At 40.9% G+C, this 19,981-nt stretch overlaps 1 protein-coding gene across 4 annotated transcripts in view; it reads right to left on the bottom strand.

The window, feature by feature from the left end:
- Positions 1-2,431: 2,431 nt before the first annotated feature.
- Positions 2,432-19,981, bottom strand: part of rptor (regulatory associated protein of MTOR, complex 1) — a 187,686-nt gene continuing 170,136 nt past the window's right edge. For 2 of the 4 annotated variants that reach the window (XM_044188784.1, XM_044188786.1), the window contains exons 30-36: positions 18,631-18,678; positions 10,716-10,822; positions 9,299-9,426; positions 7,141-7,227; positions 6,738-6,854; positions 6,307-6,436; positions 2,432-5,273 (exon numbers count right to left, since the gene is read on the bottom strand). In XM_044188784.1, the coding sequence (XP_044044719.1) occupies positions 5,205-5,273; positions 6,307-6,436; positions 6,738-6,854; positions 7,141-7,227; positions 9,299-9,426; positions 10,716-10,822; positions 18,631-18,678 (686 nt within the window). In that variant the 3' untranslated portion in view covers positions 2,432-5,204. The remainder of the gene's footprint in view (positions 5,274-6,306; positions 6,437-6,737; positions 6,855-7,140; positions 7,228-9,298; positions 9,427-10,715; positions 10,823-18,630; positions 18,679-19,981) is intronic. The other 2 variants (XM_044188787.1, XM_044188788.1) reach the window with 1 other exon arrangement.

The raw sequence follows: 19,981 nt of genomic DNA, 5'->3' as shown, positions 1-19,981 counted from the left end.
CAGGTTACATTGTTTAGATTTCATTTTCAAATTTGAATTAACATTTGAATATTGTCCACTGTACAGCGGGTTACGACTTTGAAAATTAAATGTCAAACAGCTTTTCCATTTTCATTTTAATATGGTCACAGAACGGCCATATAAGTATGTGAAAATGAAAATTGAATTATTTCATTTTTATTCAAGTAACACATACATATGTGGAAAATGATAATGCTATAGTGGAATTACATTTTAATTTCTAAGTTAACATTATCATTTGAATATAGTCCTGTATATGCTTCCATATAGACTGAAGAAAACTGCATTTTAATGCGATTACAATTGTCATAATTATGAGCTTTGACCACTTGTTTTTTTGACAAGTACTATTGAGAGTGATTAATTATGAGCACTTTCACATTGTAGAGTGCTATTAATAATGCAGTTTACCTACACTAGTGTATATCACTGTCAGATTATCCTTAACTGTTACTCTATTGATTTGTGATTGAATATTGACTTTTATCTCTTGTCCTTTTCTGCCATTATATGTGTGAGGTTGTTATAGTATATGTATTTGTTTGCACTTGTCTTGTTGCTCTTACTGTTATGTCTTGAATGTGGTCTCTTTAAGTGGCAGAATAAACACACCATGTGACCTAGTCACATGACCCCTTGAGTTTTTTTGAAAATTGAACACCTCCCCTCCTTGCCTGATGGAGACTCTCAGTCAAAACGCATTGGTTTATCCATGATTTAATAAAGGATTTTTATATTTACAATCAGAGTGCCTCGACTACTGGCCCTGCCCTTGAAGCGCACCGGATTTTTTTACACCATTGTTCTTGACCCAGTGCAGCACTCCCTATTTTTTATTATTATGTTTTCATATCGGCTGTTCATTTGTAAATTGAACCGCAAGTTACATGACTCAAACCCAATTATTAGACTATTAGTGTGTTCATGTAGGGTGCGGTTATTGTACATACAGCATACTCCAATTTTAGACTCGTATCACCGGAAATCCAGATCCAAGATAGACATTTTTAAAACTTTCGAGGCTGCAACACTTTAATTTCTCTTAAAGGGGCACTCCACATATTTTACATGACAAAGACAATTGAATAGTCTTGTGCACTACTCAGCCTGGGAAAACAGTTGTGTAATATCTTCGGTGACGTCATCAGGGTTTTTGGTTATCTACCATCATTTGTGGGCTTGACCCATACTAAGGGCGACACTAATGAGTCAGGATACCTTGGCCTCTAACTGCCTCAATTTTGACCATTCATTTTTTCATTTCTCTTTCTTTTGGGTCCACCAACATTATGGAAGTGCAATACTAAATCACTGGAATCCCTTTAAAATGTTTTAATTGTCTTAATCAAAAGGAAGAACAATTTAAATATATTAAAATACACAGAAATGTAAAATAACCAATTAAATTCCTTGCAATTATTTAATTTTGTCTCTTCAGTTGCTGAAGGTTTATGATTTCTTGACTTCAAAAATTAAATAAAATAAGGTGTACTTGATTGTTCTCAACAGAGGTGTCAAGACTGCATCATACTCAGTGTTTTTAATTTTTTTTTTTTTTTTTTTTTAGAAGAACTTACTTTAATTTTAGTTTTATATCCAGGTTTTAGTCCCAGCAGAACGTCACCGTCCCGCCCACCGCTTAAGTGAGGCTTGCACACAAACTGACTGGTCTATCTCACTGTCAATCAAGATATATAGCCCCAGACCTTATAAACAAAATGAGCTACCACACTTGGCTGCAACATCTCCTTGTGTGTTGTTATAGCTATCCAAGCAAATTGAGCATCAGAGTTTGGTCGTGTCACATTCTCCCTAATAGGAAATGAGGCTGTAAAGAACTCAATGGATAGCAGCCCTGGTTATTTATTGGTTATGGTGATAACTTGGTAAACTGCTACGTCGAGTAAATCTTTGTTATTTTGCTTCATCAATTTTCGCCTATTTTATTTATTGGTTGTGAGGCTGTTGTAAGACCGTAGTTGCTGTCAGTGTTACTGTTCTGTGATGAGTTATCATATTTAATTCTCATAAATTATTTTTGTAGGTGAACCCTTAACTAGTCACTTCAAATAAATCTTCAATTTTCATGTAACCCTGGTTATGCTGAAAAAGAAAATGTGTTATATATAAATATATCCATATTTTAAGCTAATAACAGACTTTGAGAGGCTGACAAGTGGAAGTAGTACAAAATGCATTTTTTGGCCCGGGACTGAAAGGGTTAATACGGGAAATTATAAGGTATTTAATTAGCCAGCATAATCTGCTGTTCATTAAAACAATGTGTCTCAATGAGAAGTTTGAGCTCCAAAACTGATCTATATGAAGGTTTTTATAATGTAGATGTAGACAAAATATTAGAGAACCACAGCACAAATGTTTTAAATGCAAATGCCAGAAACTGACAAAATCCGGTGTTGTATTTGGTTTATTTCATTGATTTCATCTCCTGTCTTATAAACCACAGTCAGTCTAAAGTCACAGAGACAAACCTGATTGTTTTCATTTTTCCTTTCTTACTACTTTGTTAAAGTCTCTTCTTTTTCGTCAGATCTAAAATCTTAAAACTCAAAGCAGGATACTTAGAGATGAATGTGATTCTGAGCAAATGGCCCGACGCCAAAATGCACTATTTTGGCTGAGCCGGTGAAGCAGTTGAGGCCTGCTAAACCACAGAGAGCGCTAAAGAGCTCAGTGATGAGGTGATGGTGGGGACTAATGTGGTGACTGCAACTGCAGCCGCTTATACAGATTGTTTGGTGTGTGTTCCCAGTTCATTTTCAGTCCATTCCTTCTGCGGGGAAAAGCAAAGCTCGGGACTAATGCAGAGGGGGGTGAGGTGGGCGTGGCAGGAAAGAAAGAAGGGGGCGGCTGTTGGGGGTACGTTGCCGATGAAAGCGAGCATGGCGGGAAAAAGATTTAAGTGCAGTGAGTGTGTGTGTGTGTGTGTGTGTGTGTGTGTGAGCGTAAGGCTGTCCCCACTTTTTCACCCCTCCACCTCACTGAGGCTAAGGCAAACAAAATGCCAGCAGAATTAAAACCTTAAAATTACAAAAACAGAAAGAGAAAGAAGATAAAAAAGCTAAATGAGCAAAGCTGCAGCCCCAAGAAGAGGCACGTCAACGGTGATCCTGCACAAAAAAAAAAACAAAAACAACTCAGGGCCCCCCTTCTAATAAAAGAGGCGTCTTTATCAAACAGCACCACAATGACATTTACTTCCACAATTTCCATGATCTGTGGAGTGACACTGTGACTGACCGCACCTGTCCATCACGCTGCAGACACTGGGGAGGCTGGCAGTTGCTCGACGTTGGTTTGAGGCGGCTCATGAAGTACCTGAGCGAGATTTAGGGCACTGAGCATGTACAGGTACAGAGTTAAATAGATGCCACCCTGCTCTGATGCCACCCATTAACATGCAACTCACTTTATGCCTCCAACTTTGTTAAACAAAATCAAACCAAACAAGTCTGGCAATAAAATCTAAATAAAAATTCAAAGATTGGGGGGGGGGGGGGGATAGAAACCTTTTATCAAAATGAAAAAGGGTCCAAACAGTGGGGTGGCAGGTGATCCCTTGTGTGATGAGTCACATAACCTAGAAGTTCTCTAAACCGTCAGTGCCGTGTGCTCAAAGGGTGATGGTGGCTGGTTGGAAATAAGAAAGCTGCCCTTCACTGTGGTTACATAAGCAACCAGGGTCATCTTATTATGTTTTCCGCAAGCCAGAAAATGATGGACCAGTGCACTCGTCTGAAGCAGGTCAAAAAAGTATTTGCAGGGCTTCTTTCGCTATCTTTTGATTCCACATGGGAAGGATTTGGACATATTGATTAGCAGAAAGTTTAGACAGTTACAGGAAAATCAATTTAATTGTTATCTTTCCTGTCACTGGCGTGAGTAGATGGGGTAAAAACACTCCCATCTGGCACTCTTAGTATATTAAAAAAAAGAAAAGAAAAGAAATTACACTGCTACGAATGGAAATTAGTGTGTCTGTATTGCTATACTGTGGAACCTGGGCAAGGATAACTGCCCTAAGCTATCGACGGCATGCGGTGCTGCTATCGCCTTCAAACTGAAACACTGTTGTCTATTGGAAACGTCGAGGGAGGAGCTCGAGGATGAATCATGGGAGGTTTTTATTGCTTTGCAGGGCAGGGAGGCGGGTACCACAGTCTCACTGAAGGACTGGGTGCTTTGCTTCTACCAGTCTAGCCCTCCTCTTATATCTGCTAGATATAAGTGTATGTATCATCCTAGGGTCAATGCAGGTTTTCCCTTTTTACAGGCGATGAGTTAAAAACCAAATAAACCAACAAAAACATCCCTCTGAGCCTCAACAGAGGGACTTCAATGGAAAATATGATTATGTTTGGCACGCTGGGGTCAGGGAGAGAGAAGCAGAGTTCTAGCATGGGAGCAAGCATCTTTTTGGGCATCAATTAAGTCCAAGGCTATGAAGGCCCATTATGGGGCACATCTGTGCTATAATCCGTTTTAACACACACACGCACAAACAAAACACTCATCACGTCTGCCTGGTCGACGTGTCAGCCAAGAATGAACACAGTCCACCATCTTTGGGTCCGTCCTTACAAACGTCTTGCCGGCGGGGCAGCAAAGGAGCAAAACTCTGTGTCCTTAGGCTGCGAGACGGCCATTAAAATGAATGTATAAACACACCGGGGTCCAGCGGAGGGCGAGTCTGTGTTTCCTGCACCAGTGAATGTGTTTTAACAGTGTGCGTTGTCCTCTGGGCGACGCGACCCCCCCCCCCTCGTCACTTCTCGGTTCGCTGGGGTTATAGTTTGTTCAGGTAGTGATGCTCGCTGCGCGGTGAGGAGGAGCCCCAGTGATCGTGGGTACCACTTCTTTAAAATAGAACCTCTATTCTTCTGGATACTCTATTTAAATATACACACTCCTCAGCACAGCCAAGTCTACAATCATTAGCTTCATAATAAGAATATGAATAAACAATGAGAATAATAATAATAATAATAATATATATATCGTCGTTCGTAGCACGAGTTTTTGTCAGCAGCCATCACTTGAACATTCAGGGTGGTAATTGCATATGTACAACAAAACGTCATTTACATCCCGGAGCATGAGGCTCAGGGTCAGAAGTCATATATGGTGGTTTTGTTGGGGAGGGGGAGATGAATGTTGGTGTGTTATCTGAGCCTCTTCTCTGCTGAATAGATGGACATGTAGTAGTCGTTGCTGCCTACCGCCAAGTGGGGCTGGGGGGGAGACAAAGAGAAAAGGCGGGTTAGACAGTCTTGGTTTACTAAGATACTGACGTGAGAAAGATGGCTGACATTGTCCATGAAGCTGTAGGTAAAGACGTTCGTGACAATACACTTGCGTACTTGTGTGACTGGTAGATCATTGTTAAGGGAATTATATAAGCTTGTTGTTTATAATGTTGTCCAGAAATGGACCTTTCAAACACGATGATATGGGTTAGTTAGACATGACAATCTGTGGTGGAAAAAACTGGATTAATTGCATTTTTTGGCCACAGGGTATTGGAAATAATTGAAAACACTGACATATTATCGCCTTATATAAATTTGATATGGAAAACCTGCTAGCAAACAATTGTATATTTACACATCCAAGACAAGCAACATTAGCATTCATTTGGAGTCAGGGTTCTGGCCACCTGCAAGTCCAATACTCTCTTTTTAGAGAAAAACATCGGGCTCTTTGGCTGCTAAATGCTCCACTATGTTCACCAGCTAATCGCTAACTTTGTCTGTCTGTGTACAGTTTTTAGTAAAAATGATTGTTTTGACAGCTTTTTTGCTGAAAACGTGGTTGATGAGAGTGGAGTTGCGGGACAGAAAACAGCTAAAAAGCTGTGTCGAGCTGTGGGGAACTGCAGAGTTGGGTGATAATTCACATCTCACACAGTCACTTGTTCCATTGCTTATAAAAAGTGCAGCTTTAATTTTATGTAATTTTATGCTTCCTTATACTTACACTGCGCTACATTTCAGAGGGAAATATTGTAAATTTTACTCCACCACATTTATATATGACAGCTATACTGCTACTTTAAGATTTTTAACACATAACACGATCAATTATAAAATATAATGCATTATTATAGATTAAACTACCCAAACTCCACACATTTTTGTGTGATTCTGAAAAGATTGATAACTACTGGCCCAGATGTACAACTGCATGAATCAGAATCAGATTTAGTGCCAAGCAGGTTTTCACATACAATACTGTTGTGGTCAGTGAATGTAAGTGTTAGCTTACCCAGTAAGGATGGAAGGCTAAGCAGCTGATGGCCCCAATCCTTTGTCCCATGAAGCCGTCATAGTACTTTATGTTGCTGATCACATCACCGTTAGCGTTGTAGACTGCTATGAACTGGTTCATCGATCCACTGGAGGGAAGAGGAGGGGGAGTTTCAGCTTTAAACATCACATCAATCAGCTGTGTGTACTGCACTGGATTTCTTTTGTGGTGAAATTTAACCTTCTGGATGGATGTCAGATGTATTGTCCAGTTACATCAAGTAAATACAGAAAGAACGATATTTCTACTCTCTTCTTATTTAGACAAATGGAACAAAGTAAGGAAGACAGAAAAGGAAGAATGATCTTGTAGGGATCTGACCTTAACATTGTGGACACTTGATGAGCTTTTCTTGGGGCTGGAACCTGCATCTACACAAACAAACTCACCAGGCGAACAGGTTGGCTTGTGGGTGGATGTCCAGGGCTGTTAACCCCTTCACCGTCTGCAGCACGTTGATGGAGTCTGGTGTCCGCGGCTCAAAGAATCGAACATCTCCGTTAACGCTGGTGGAGTACATCAAAGTCAGTACAGGCGGGGGAAAAAAAGAAATTAGGTTATGTGAATCTTACAGTTTTTGTGTATATAGATATTGTTTGTGCTATGTGTTGTTTGTTTGTTTTGTTTTCGTTTTTGTATGAGTAATAATGTCATTTTTTAAAATTTGTTTAAGGGAAGGACTCTGAATAAGCCTTTTAGGCTTCCACCCTGCACTGTAATTACTGTCTTTTTATTGTATGTATTTGTATCCTCTTCGTTGTGCAAATAAACTGAACTAAAGAAAGAGCATACCTGACGCTGATAATATGTCCGTCCGTCTCCCTCTGTAGATGAGCTTTGACCACCCAGGCTCCGTGTTCCCTGTAGGTCATCACCCGACTGCAGAAACACCAGCAGACAGAACAAATGTCAGCTAAGGTAACGTTTAACTGTGTGTTCCTTCACAATGACCAGACAGGAAACACAGGAAAGGAACACCAGAGCTGTGAGACTGGGAACATCATTAGCTCCAGCATGCAAAAAAACAACAACAACAACAACAAAAAAAACTGTTATACAACAATTATAAAGAACAAAGGATGCATCATAAAAGAATCCATTGACATTCAATAAGTGAAAAACATGGGAACAATTATAGAACCAAAACAACTGAGGAAAAAAATAGAAGAGGACAAAAGGCAAAACAGAGCCTAGACTACCATCCTGTCACCCTAAACCACACAAGGACCCTGTATAACTTTCACCCATATTTGTATTTGTAGTGAAAAATTTAGATTGTCTTCTAATTTCAAGCTGCAAGGTACTTGGTCCTGTCAAATCCAATCAAATTCAAATTCATATGAATGAATACGGACATTAATTTACAATATATTCAAAACATTGTTAAGGGAAAGAGAAAAGACAAAACATTACATGAATGTAATATTTAATAATTAACAAAATCGAGTGCTTTTGAAACCTAATTGCAGCAGTGGATGTACCATCTTTTTAAAACTAAATGCCCCCCCCCAAAACAAAAATCACCAAACAAACTGAGAGAGCATGTTGAGTCAAATTAATTCAAAACATTGAATGTTCTCTGAAAGGCAAGGTATTTATTAAGTCACCCAGACACATTTGGGGAGTAGTTTTCTTAATGGTTGGAACAGTAGTTTTCTTCCAGTATGTGAGTATTATTATTGTTATTATTAATTGTTTTGGTTCAGGACCTGGTTCAGCATTAGAGTTAATTACTTTAGAGAAATGATGTCAAAAATGCTAGTCCAAAAGGGTTGAAGGTTAGGGGACACAAAGAAACTATGGCTCTAAGTTGCGCCTGAGGACTGGAATCATCTGGATAGATTTTGAAGTTTTATTTTGGAATAATGGAGACTGTGTAGTATTTTGAATTGATTTAAACAGTGTCTAGCATTGTTAGACCTTGTGTGTATGTGCTGAAGCCTTTCCTCTCATATGTCATGCAGAATAGGGAATTACTTTCTTATTTATTAAAAAAAAAAAAACAAACGCTACAGAAAGCAGCTGTAAAAAACACACACAGGCATGTCTCTTTATGCTGTAACATGTAATATTGGTGAAAAACCACTGGGCGGCAGCAACAGTCTTGAGATGGCATTAGAGCTGAACATAAAAACCCTAGAACCATCTTTTTAGAACTGAGCTGTACCTGAATTACCCACTACCCATAATGCATCTATTGCACTTGGTCAAATACATCCTGACTACAGGTGGAAATGCATTTGATCTTTCTAAATTTCAAGGACAAGACACTTCGTGAAAACATCAAATTTGATTTGTTTTCTCCCAGTGCTGAAAACAAGAAGCAGAAGGGGTAGAAATAACGTGAATTTACTACAACTAACAGGTACTTTTTAGATTTAAAGCCCAAAAACACTATTTGTAACCTGCTGCACACACAAAGCGTACAAAACATTTCATCAAGAATATTCCCAACATGACCTGTATGTGCTGTCTGCTGGTCCTGGACTAATCTCAGGGACAGCCACATAATTGCTGAAAGATGTAACTCCACGCCTGAGGGGAACTATTAAATTAGCTTTACTTAAAGATGTATGGTTCACTTCGTGGTTTAACTGCTTTGTTTTTCCCCTTTGGGACTGAAATTAAAATAATGTTTAACCAAGTGGGGGGATACGGTGCCACCAGGGTCCATTAAAAGAGGTGGGAACCCCAAAGGGAGATTTACAGCACACTATATGTAATAAACATAGATTAGAGACGTGAATAATGTAGGACTGTAGGAGTTAATGCTCATAGAAAGTGCTGTGTGTGTTCTTGACTGTAATTAAAAAATGATGAGACAGTAAAAGAAAAAGAAAGAGCTGGGAAATGAAACCATCAATGAATGATCAATTTAACCTTCTCTGTGATAAGACAGTGATGAGGTCAGAGGCTGCATGCAACATTTGAGAGAGCGGGTGTGTTTTACCATTCATTCGGACCCATCCTCCTGTCGAACACACGCACAGACCCGTCACCCAGACCGGCAACGATGAGCGAACGCTGGGAATCACAGGAAAGGCTGGTCACACAGCTGTCTGCTCCTGTTGGGATGTCCTGGTGGACACACACAAACACACACACACACCCCCATCAAACGTTTGTATAGATAACTACCAACGTACCACTGTTGTTACAATGCTCATTTCCCACTAAACCTTTTTTTGAAAACATCAATCATGTGCTTTGTTGACTGTTGGCTCATCTGAAGTTGGACCCAGCATCAATATGCAGCCACAGGCGAAGTTGGGTCATTTGTACTTGTATTAAGACCATCCATCAAGACAACGATTAGCACACCGAGGACAAATTAGATGAGTAAAAACAAAGAAAAAAAGAAAAACAGGAAACCACACTGATGGGACTGGCTCTGCCACAGATTTCCATTAGTTTACTAAAACAGACAACAGCACGAGTATACTGTGCACATTAAGTCGAAATGTGAAGAGTATCACAGACATGATTTATTCATGTTTTCAAGACTGAGCAAAAAGGGTCTGAGGACGGTGTCAAAGGACCAGCCATGTTGTTATCTAAATTAAACGGGTTCATCCTCTGTAAACTGGTCATTATGGGACTTTTCGGCTCGTCAAGCTCAGCTCTAGATTGACAGACATGGTTCAGCTTTCAGCGATATTGTGCAGCTATACTCATGCTGTGCTTTAAGTTTAATACTAACTTAATACTAACACTGCATATATTTTAGTTTAATGCTAACGTTTGCGTGCTAACATGCCAGCTGGTGGTGCTAAATTAAGTCATCTTCTTCACTATTTTTTTAGCAGGTTTAAAAATTCAGTCCCATGTGATAACTTCACCCGTTTCAACAACAGTGTTATTGGCAACATCTCACTGAGTTTTGGAAACAGAACCTGGATGATTTCCCCATCTGCAGAAATGATGACAACCCATTTAGGAGTAGTGTAGGTGCTTATATGCGGACCCCTCCTTCAAACACGAGACCGTCAGAACGTTTTCTTTAAAACATTTGTTTAACAGAAAACAAAAGGCATCAAACTGAAGGAAAGAAAGGTGACTAGAAGGATCTAGGAACTAGAAGCACGGTAGACAGCGACCATTTGCCAACACAATACAACCCATTCTCCAACTTCCCAGACTGCAGCCTCTTAACAATTTGTTAATCCATTAATTTTATAGAATTGATTTAACATCACACAACAATCTTTAGTAACAGACCTGCGAAGCCTCAATGCAAAGTTTCTCACCAACTAATAAATAGTTACAAAATGGAATCTTTGAGCCAAGGGCTACCTGTGCAAGTTCCAGCTGTATTCATTGTGACCTTTTTGAGAAAATCAGACATACAAACAGGTGCAGTACAATACCTGGACCTTCATCTCCCTGTCAGTGTCCCAGATCCTGATGACTCGGACATCTCCAGACGTCATAAGGAGACCCGTCTCCTGCTCCCAGTCAACGACCATGCCTGCACCTAGAACACAGCGCGACACAGCAGTTATAATGCAGAGCATGTACACACAATATACATGGACACATGTACACTCCATAAAACATACACCAGTACTGTGTTATCAGACTCCTACATCTGGACTGACGTCACATCTTTCAGTTAATACAAAACAGAAGGTGGCTTTTTATCACAATTAATACTGAAAAAAGCTTTAAAAAGGGGCCCGATATCTGCTGAGTATAAAATATTAAATTGCTGAGACTAATTTGCAAACAATATTTGAACTGCTGTTTTAAATGATGTTTTTTTAAACAGAGTTCATTTAATTTTCTAAGTGAACCCTCGTGCACAAACACAGCTGTTAAACACACAGAGCATGTGTTGATCACCCTAATACACAACACACACAATCTGTTGGAGGTTTCAGAAGGCTCTTGCTGCCACATGTAGCAAGTCAAATGACAGATTAGTGCAACGGCTTCCTGCACCACTGTGTAACTGATAAATACACCACAAAGGATTCAGCAAAAGCAGAAACACACTGCTTTCTGCAGCGACCGCAAGTGCATAAGCAATAACTTATGTCAATGTATAAAGTTATATATCACACATTGCCAAGTCTGTGTTTTTGATAAAAGTTCCACATTCCTGAGTGTATAAACGTGCACTTCAAGCAGAGGAAAGCGTGGTTTAGCATTTTGCATCCTTCCCGTCAAGACGACCACTGGGAGATGCAAACATTGACCCTGGAACTGAGCCTGTCAGCAGATTCTGGCTTACTGTAGATGAGTCAAATGGCACTCGAGTGAGAAAGTGAGGAGGGAAGAAGCTGAAGACAGCAAGACTCTTCATATGTTGGCAGTCACAGCAGGAATCAAGTGAGCAGTGCCATGTCAGCCACACTTGCCCTGCTGGCTCAGTGATGCCTGGCAGAGGCCTGTGGCTGCAGCCTAAAGGCGTCAGTACTCTTCAAATGAAGTGCTCGTCGGATCCTACAACAGCGTCGGACACCCTTTCCCACCACACCTTTCCGATGTCCGACAATTTCTGTAACTTTCTGAAACTGATAATCCGACAATCACCAATCGCCACTTCACTCGGTGAGAATGTAAGCAGGGTTCAAACTCCTCACTTAAGCTCTCTTTTTTCATTCTTCAGACAATCCTTTTCGTCTGTGTGGTACAACAGAGTGCAACACTATGAATGCCTTTGAGGAATGATTGTCTAAAAGTGTAATTCATCACTTCTTGCCTCCCTCTATCGGTGATGACCAACTGCAGGCAAATAGTGTTCGACAATGCCTCCGCCACTTTGCTGTGGGCTCGTTTATGTCATTCGGATCCTAGTGGCTACACAGATGTGGAAAGTATCATTTTGGCCTAACTGGACCATCAGCAGCAGTTGGAGAACCACATTTCCCACAAGCCAGAGCTGAGAAGAGTGCAGATGCTGTTTTGATAATGGAAGTTTATATGATGGAGAGGGGATAAAAGGGCAGGAAGGGACTCCAGAAAACAAAATGCTCATGAAAACACTCTCCGTCTTTCTCTCACAAGGATGCTTTTACCGCAAATTCTACAGAAACAGCATCCTTTTCTCTCCTCTTGAAACTCATCACGCCATGCTTCATTTCCTCCCTTTCATCCTCCTTTTTCTCTCTTAGTCACTTCCTCCAGTTTTTTCACAATCAATAACCATCTCTGGCTCACCCACCTATTTCACCACCTTGCTTTATACATTTACTTCATTCTTTAACACAGCTTCTTTCTTCCTAATTGGCTCCTTTCACACAATTCTGAAGTGGAGAGAGAAGGATGAGGACTCAATTACTTTGCTCTTCTCTAGCCTCACAGAACAATGATGAACTATGTGCACCTTTTGTGATCCTCTCCCACTGCTCATCTCTGTGTACCTCCTTTATGAGTCGTGACTTAAATTAACTTTCTCCTACTGAACCATCTGTGACGGGGCTTTCTACTGTTCTACTTGGCTTGGGTTGCCAGGAAAACCCAAGCTCCACATGGTGGCTTTAAATCCTCCACTGTGACGTCATCCGGCCCGCTCAGGCGTCACAATGTCACACTGCCGGTGGAGTGGGCACATGTGGGGGGATAGCACGCAGGGAAAACCACTCAGTCAGCGACACGTTCACAGTCGCATGAAGGCACACTTGATGCTGGCTCATTTCAGAGGCTGTGAGAAGAGAGGAGGCATTCCCTTTGAAGCTGGCAGCTCTGCGATGAGGAAATCTGGGTTACAATGAGAGGGGTGGAGAACGGAAGATTCCCCAACACACAAACGCGTGTGTATGTATTTCCTCTAAAATAAGGAGCACACATGCCACCAAACCTTTACAAGATTTAGATTCAGCTGTATCCCTCTTTATGCAACATTATCTTTCCCTGTGTTCTCTCATGATGAGAAATCCATTGTGGACAAAATATAATGTGTATGAGAGGAGAATCTCACCAGACTAAGTACTGCTGTGGTCTAACTGTCACTGTGTTTTGGTTTCTATTTTAAGCATTGCCGGATTCCTTCCACTCAATGCAATGTGTCCAGTTTTTCTGTGTTGGAACACTATACACTATACCCCATGTTTGCTTTGTGGTACTTTGATTACACAAATTAATTTAGGAAAGCCACATGTATACACAAAACTGAAATAATGAAGGTCTTAAAACTAGACCCTCAAGACACAATGCCTCAAATTGAAGAATAATGTCAGTATATTACAACATGGCTCTTATTTTTGTGGGTTTGGCCATTGTTTCTATCAGTGATAACACTTTACTTAAGTAACTGCTGAGATCTCAGAACTCCACAACATTGTTAAAAAGAAGGCAGATGAAACAGTTGCAAACAAACCCCCAGGTCAGCTAAATTTATTTGGAAGAGAAAACAAAGGCGAGAGGTAATTTTGTAACACAAACTGCTGCTTGTTAACAGCCAACCTCCCATTCAAAATATGACATCATGCCCTTCATCAATGCAATTCAACGCAATTCATGCAAACATAACTTCTAGTTAATCAGATTTTGAAAACCTTATTTAATTTCTTTAATATACATTTACTTTTACTCCGATTTCTGTGTTACAGTTCTATTGTCACAGAGTTTTCCCTCCAATTCATTAAAGTGTGCCGCTCAGCAAAAGGCTTCCACCAACTCTGTTCACACCTGTCCCATCCTAATAGATCAATTTTACCCAATCTCCCTTAGGGATTTGATTAATACTGTTTCCCACACTTTTTCCTCCATGTGTGCCCTTGACATTGTGTCTCCCGGACTACTTAAAGACGACACCAGCATAATTGGACCGTCTCTACTTGCTATAATAAACCAGTCACACACATCAGACTATGTCCCTGAATCTATTAAAATGTCCGCAGTTCAACCGCTCCTAAAACATTTAAAAAAAAAAAACCCACCTAGAGACTTTACATACCATCAAACTACAGACCTGTGTCTAAGCTACCCTACATTTAAGATTTTAGAAAAAATTGATCTGCAAGTAACTTCTGGAACTGGTGGAAGAAAATGACTAATCCAATCAGGCTTTCGTCAGAAACACAGTACAGAGACAGCTCTGCTAAGGGTCACGAATGACATTCTTATTCTTATTTCTTTATACAGTATATGCTCCCCTTAGGGCATTTGATCCGTCAGTTCAGCTGTGTGTTTTATCAGTGCTACGCTGATGATACACAACTCTACTTATCCATTAGGCCTGGTGATCTCTCAAATTTAACTACTCTGCACAAGTGTCTGACCGAGATTAGTAACTGGATATCTCATAGTTTTCTTCAACTAAATCACAGTAAAACTGAAGTTCTGGTTTTTGCCCCAGATCAGGTCCTTTCTAACATCATTTTTGACTACCAGCTGAAATTTGATAAACACGTCAAGACAGTTATTCAGTCCTGTTACTTTCACCTGAGGAATATTGCAAAAAATATGCCCTCTATTATCTTTATAGCAGTTGGAAATGGTTATCCATGCTTTTGTGTCCTCTCGCTTAGACTACTGTAATGCTCTGTATTCCTGCCTAAGACAAGATGCAGTTGCCCGGTTACAGTTAGTCCAAAACTCTTACTCACCAAGACCTCATATCGCTCTCACATCACCCCGGTTCTGATGTCACTACACTGGCTTCCGATTAAATGCAAGGATAGTTGCCCCCTTAGCCCAGTTCAGCCTTTCCATTTGTCTTTCCATCCCTTCCATCAGTCTCTCTGGCTGTCTACCCACTTCCTCTCACCCCAAACTCACTTCATCCCAAGTCTTTCCCTTGTTATCTTCTCCCTCTTTCCTTCTCCTTTTCAGGCAACTAAATCCTCCCTGACTCCAATCCAAAAAGTTGACCAGGAGTTCAGTGGGTCAGAGCTCACAGATCTGCGACCTTAAACCTGTGACCCTTCAGTTTTCTCTTTCACACTCAGCTGCTCAAAGCAGGTTAAAATTCTGCATTAGAGGGAACCTTTGTGGGCCTGAGCGGGTCTTAGTTACCCACACAGAAATCAATATGGACATGGAGAATAGAGATGTGAGAAGGAAGAGCAGGAGCAAAAGAGTGTGGGCAATGTTTCCTCAGCTGTAAATCTTACCACCTTACAGAGGTGGAGGTATAGATAGCTAGCTCTATAGCATTCTCTCTTTAAGCTTTGTCTATTTCCCTTACTGTGTGAGATCAAATGTTCTTCCCCAATAACAATCAAATCTAAAACAGTAATGACTGATTGTTAGCAGAATGGCTTTTCCATTTTTAAATCTTCGACAAGGGGAAAAAAAGCTACTTTTAACACCACTAACAGCCGGGCTGCCAGCAGCTGCGGTAGATAATTTTGTTCCTGTGCCAGTGTGCCGAGACAATACTTAATTTGTGATATATTTATCTATTCCTTTGCATAAATATCTTTGTTTCACTCCTCTCTTTTCTCTCTGGAGAAGACGCCTTCCTCTGCATTCTTATTCTGCACCATTATCTCCAGTGATGGACTAGCTCTCCCACACACTGCAGCTCATTAAACCAGTGCTGTGGCCTTCCTGGTTCTTCTCTCCCTCAGCGTTTCCCCCTCTCTTCCTTTCATCGTGTTTGCTTTGTAAAGGTCTTCCAGGACTCCAGTAATAAACCTTCGCCAGGATTACCGGGGACTTTCCCAGCATGCATGTGCCTCTAATAGAAGATGATGTTATCTATGGGAGCGCTCTGACTGGCAGGGAGACTTCCCCTGCTATAGCATTTGGAGGTAAAAAGCTTTGACTTGGCTGGTTGACAAAGACCTTGTGAGACGAGGTATGACCTACATGACTTTAGCACTTGCTGACCTGATTATTGTGGATAGGAGACTAACATTAATTTCTTAAATCATTTTACATAATTCACAACAAGGGAGATTCCCAACAAAACCCATCAAATCCCATTGCAACTTTGTGATGGAGGAGTCAAATATGGAGGAGAAGCTCAATTTGTGAGGGTATAATCTTATTGAACTCCACTATTTAACATTAAAAAGCAGTGTACACATTTGTATTGAACAAATCCCCTATGTAAACAAAATATTTAAGGTTTTCTTTGATCTAAGCTTCAGTTTCACTATACAAAGGATAACAATCTGTAACTGGTGTAGAGTTCTGTCCAGGTACAGCCTACCCGGCCCGTACCTGGGCCTTTCAGACCCGACATCATTGAACCCGCCTGGTACTGACTTGAACCCGACCCGAGACCAAGGCTATATATTTGTTATTTCTTTTCTTCTTTTCAGTTACATTTGAAAAAAATCCAACCCGAGCACAAAGCTTTATACAGAAAAACGTCCTGACCCGACATGCGAACAGTTGGGCTGGGTTAGGTTGCTGAACTCTAAACTGGTAGTTGCGGAGAGATGACCTAATGTTTTCAGATCTCCTGTCTTCCTGCTATGATTGCATTTCTCCAAAACATATATGGGAACACTTGTCTACTTGGTGTTATTCTTGACCTACATTATACTGAAACACTTTGCTTTGCATTCCAGTAAAAGCGAGTGGTCTGCCAGGAGGCTCTTGGAAGTTTCAGGAAAATGAGACAAGTCATATGCCTCTCTCCAACTCCACACCGAGTCCCTGGTTCTGGATTTGGCAAGTTCCCAGAGCCCCAATGTTAACAAAGCACCAGGCAGTGCAGCCAAATGTAGAGCAGGACACAGCATCCCTAAAGCCAAAGAGGAGAGGGCTGCCCTACTTTCACTTATGCAGCCAAAAGAAAAGGGATATAGATAAAAAAGATAACAGGAAAAAAAAAACATCCCTTCTCTTGAGCAACTGCAGGGGTAAGAATGAGTACAGGGAGGGGATGGAGGTAAATGAAGGGGAAAAAACCAAGCTGAAACATTATTAACAGTATGTGGATCAGAACTTAATTAGATCGGCTCTCAATTTAATCTGCAGAGATGTGAAGTCTGTGTGCTGTGCAGTAGCCGCAGGAATAGTTTCTCCAGTTTGTGCCAGCTACAGATCCCATAATTTCACTGGTTCCTCTGGAGTTTAACTGGCTAATCCCTCCGGCGAGAAAGATTGGGTGGCTCTATGCTATTAAAATCACACAGCACCGACATGCTCCCAATTAAACACTGACACCTTTGGGATCAGTGTATTTTTTTTATACATGAGAGAAACCATTTTGAGGTGAAAATGAGTAATGGGGGCAGTGCCTGTTTAAAGAGAGAACTCGGCTCGAGATCTATTTTGAATGGAGTTTTGTATGTGGATTTCAGCCAAATACCAAAATGTGCAAATTTCCTCTGCAGTTGACAGTCTGCTAGATCCCTCCCCCAAACAGCGATGGTCCAATAATAGCTTAGCAACTGTAACTAGGCACTGTCAAGTTTTGGATTTCTCCACATGTTGAAGTAGTGTCCTTGATGATATCTTTTTTTTTGTCTTTCCAAAACCAAAAACTCAAGAGCAAAAGTGTGAGGAAGAGATTAAACAGTGTTTTTATCTGCTCTAATGTAAACTGTAAACGTTAGCATGTCCAGCTACCTAGCTTACAATAATAACAAAATGTTACTTCTGAGGCCAAAGAGAGCATCATTAACTAACTACATTAGTTTGCGGGGTTACATTTTCATAAAGCTCCATTCATGACCTGCACATCCCCACTGCGTGGATGCCAATCCTGGGTGCTATCAGAGTTTAGGCTAACATTAATTACATTTTAGTTAAATTTTCACTCCAGCAAACCCTGCCAACTTTACCTGAGATAGCGTTACATTTGCAGAGGACATCAGTTAGTCCTCAAAGCCTTTTTTTCTGTGAAAATGTACAGTTTTAAAAATACAAACACGTTTGTGAGCTAAGCAGCCAAACAGGGTTATGTTATGTTATGAAATACAAGTTTGATCTTACATTTTTCCTTGTTAATTTGCTCTACACTGCAATACAAGAGCAATGTGGTTTCTTTATTTACATGTCTTCTACATGGAGCATCATCTGGTGAGCATGCTGACTAATAATGCATATGTGTCATGCTAGAATTGAAAAGCTAGGCAGGCATAACAACAGCAGGGCTTAGCATTTTACTACTTATGAGAACAGTGTGTCCAACTTGTTAAAGAGGGCATGTCAGTACTTGTAGAAACAGATTACCCCTACTTTCATAGTGAGCCTTCTAACTTCTGGGATGACTGCCAGGGATGAAGTGATTGGAGCTTCACCGGACAGATGAAAGGATGAGGGTGGTGGTCGGGGGGAATAAAGGAAAACAAAAAAGAGGCACACTGCCGGCTGTTTAGTGCAGCACCTTTGCTCTGGGAGTGAGGGAGTAGAGAAGAGAATGGTGACACTCACCTCCTTGCTTACTCCTGTCAAGATAGATGGAGACCCTTCTGGCCAGACCTGCGAGCGGGGGGGGGGGGAGCAAATGGAAGGGGGAGGAGGGGAGGAAGGGAGAAGAGCGGGAACGCAACAAAGCAAGCAACAAATTAGAAAGGACCCCCCTGCATGCAGACCCACACAATCACAGACATACTTAAAAGTATGACTTCATGAGTATACTCCACATGCATTCAAACACCAGAGGGATGAACAAGGCTGCTGTTTCCCAGCATGGCGTCTCCCAAATGACTAACAGTGATATGCCGGGATCAAAGAGTGAAAGGAGAGAGACTGAGAGAGAGGCACAAGCTGAATTGCTGCATCTGCATTACAAACAGGGGCTGTGGAAGCTGCACAGGGTCCCCAAACTCCAAGCCTGCAGGACGGAGAATCCCAAATCCCTTCACAACAGGGAAAAAGCTTGACTAGAGAGGACTCTGAATGTGTATGTGCATGGGAATGAGAGTTTGAGCGAGGTCGATAGTGAAAAAGGACATATGTAAATAATTAAACTGGTCCATTAATTCAATCACACGAAATAACGTGTGATAGCAAGAGCTGGTGTTATGGAGGAGTACGTTATTGGGAAAACTGCTTGCTGCCTTGTTCAGCCTCTCTTGAGAGGGGAGAAAAACACAAACCAATATCAAAGAACCAGCAAAGTAACAACATGCCAGACAGAGAGAGTCTACAGAGATGGTTCACTGATGAAAAACGGCACGAAAGCTCGTTATTGGACGACAGGGACAGGATGAGTGAGGACAGGTTGTGCAGGGACCGGTGTGTATGAGATACTGTGTGTGTGTCTGCCAGCGTCTCCTTGAGAAATGTGAACAGTCTTGTAGCAACTGCCTACAGAGGTAGTGCAAGCTTTTGGCAGCAAAAAGATGGACTTGTGTAATATTTCATGGGGTTTTAAATTATTAATGCCATTGAAGCAATGCTAAAAATCTAAAAATTTCAAAACACAAGCATATAATTATTGCACTCTATCTGAAAGACATTCCAAGCAAAGGTAAGAACTCTAAACTGATTATTGGGCAAGGAGGGGAGGTGGTTTGTGTGAATGCAATAGGGAAAACTGTGTATGTGTGTATGGGAGAGAGAGATTGCAGATGTTTTTGGTTTCCAAGTTAAAAAAATATTTGAACACCACAAGCTGCTGGACTCTTCTGTAAAACTTTTCTAGGAAAGATCTCAGTCGAGTGGCTGTTTATATTAAAATTGATGCCTCCAGTGTAGTCTGAATGCAGAACCGACACAGCCACTGTCACTAACGACACATCCAGGATAACAAGCACACCATTAAATGTTAAAGTCTTAG

The sequence above is a fragment of the Siniperca chuatsi genome, linkage group LG3 (assembly GCF_020085105.1).
Source record: "Siniperca chuatsi isolate FFG_IHB_CAS linkage group LG3, ASM2008510v1, whole genome shotgun sequence".
In the NCBI taxonomy this organism is placed as follows: Eukaryota; Metazoa; Chordata; class Actinopteri; order Centrarchiformes; family Sinipercidae; genus Siniperca; species Siniperca chuatsi.
This window is presented reverse-complemented; position numbering and strand designations above follow the sequence as displayed.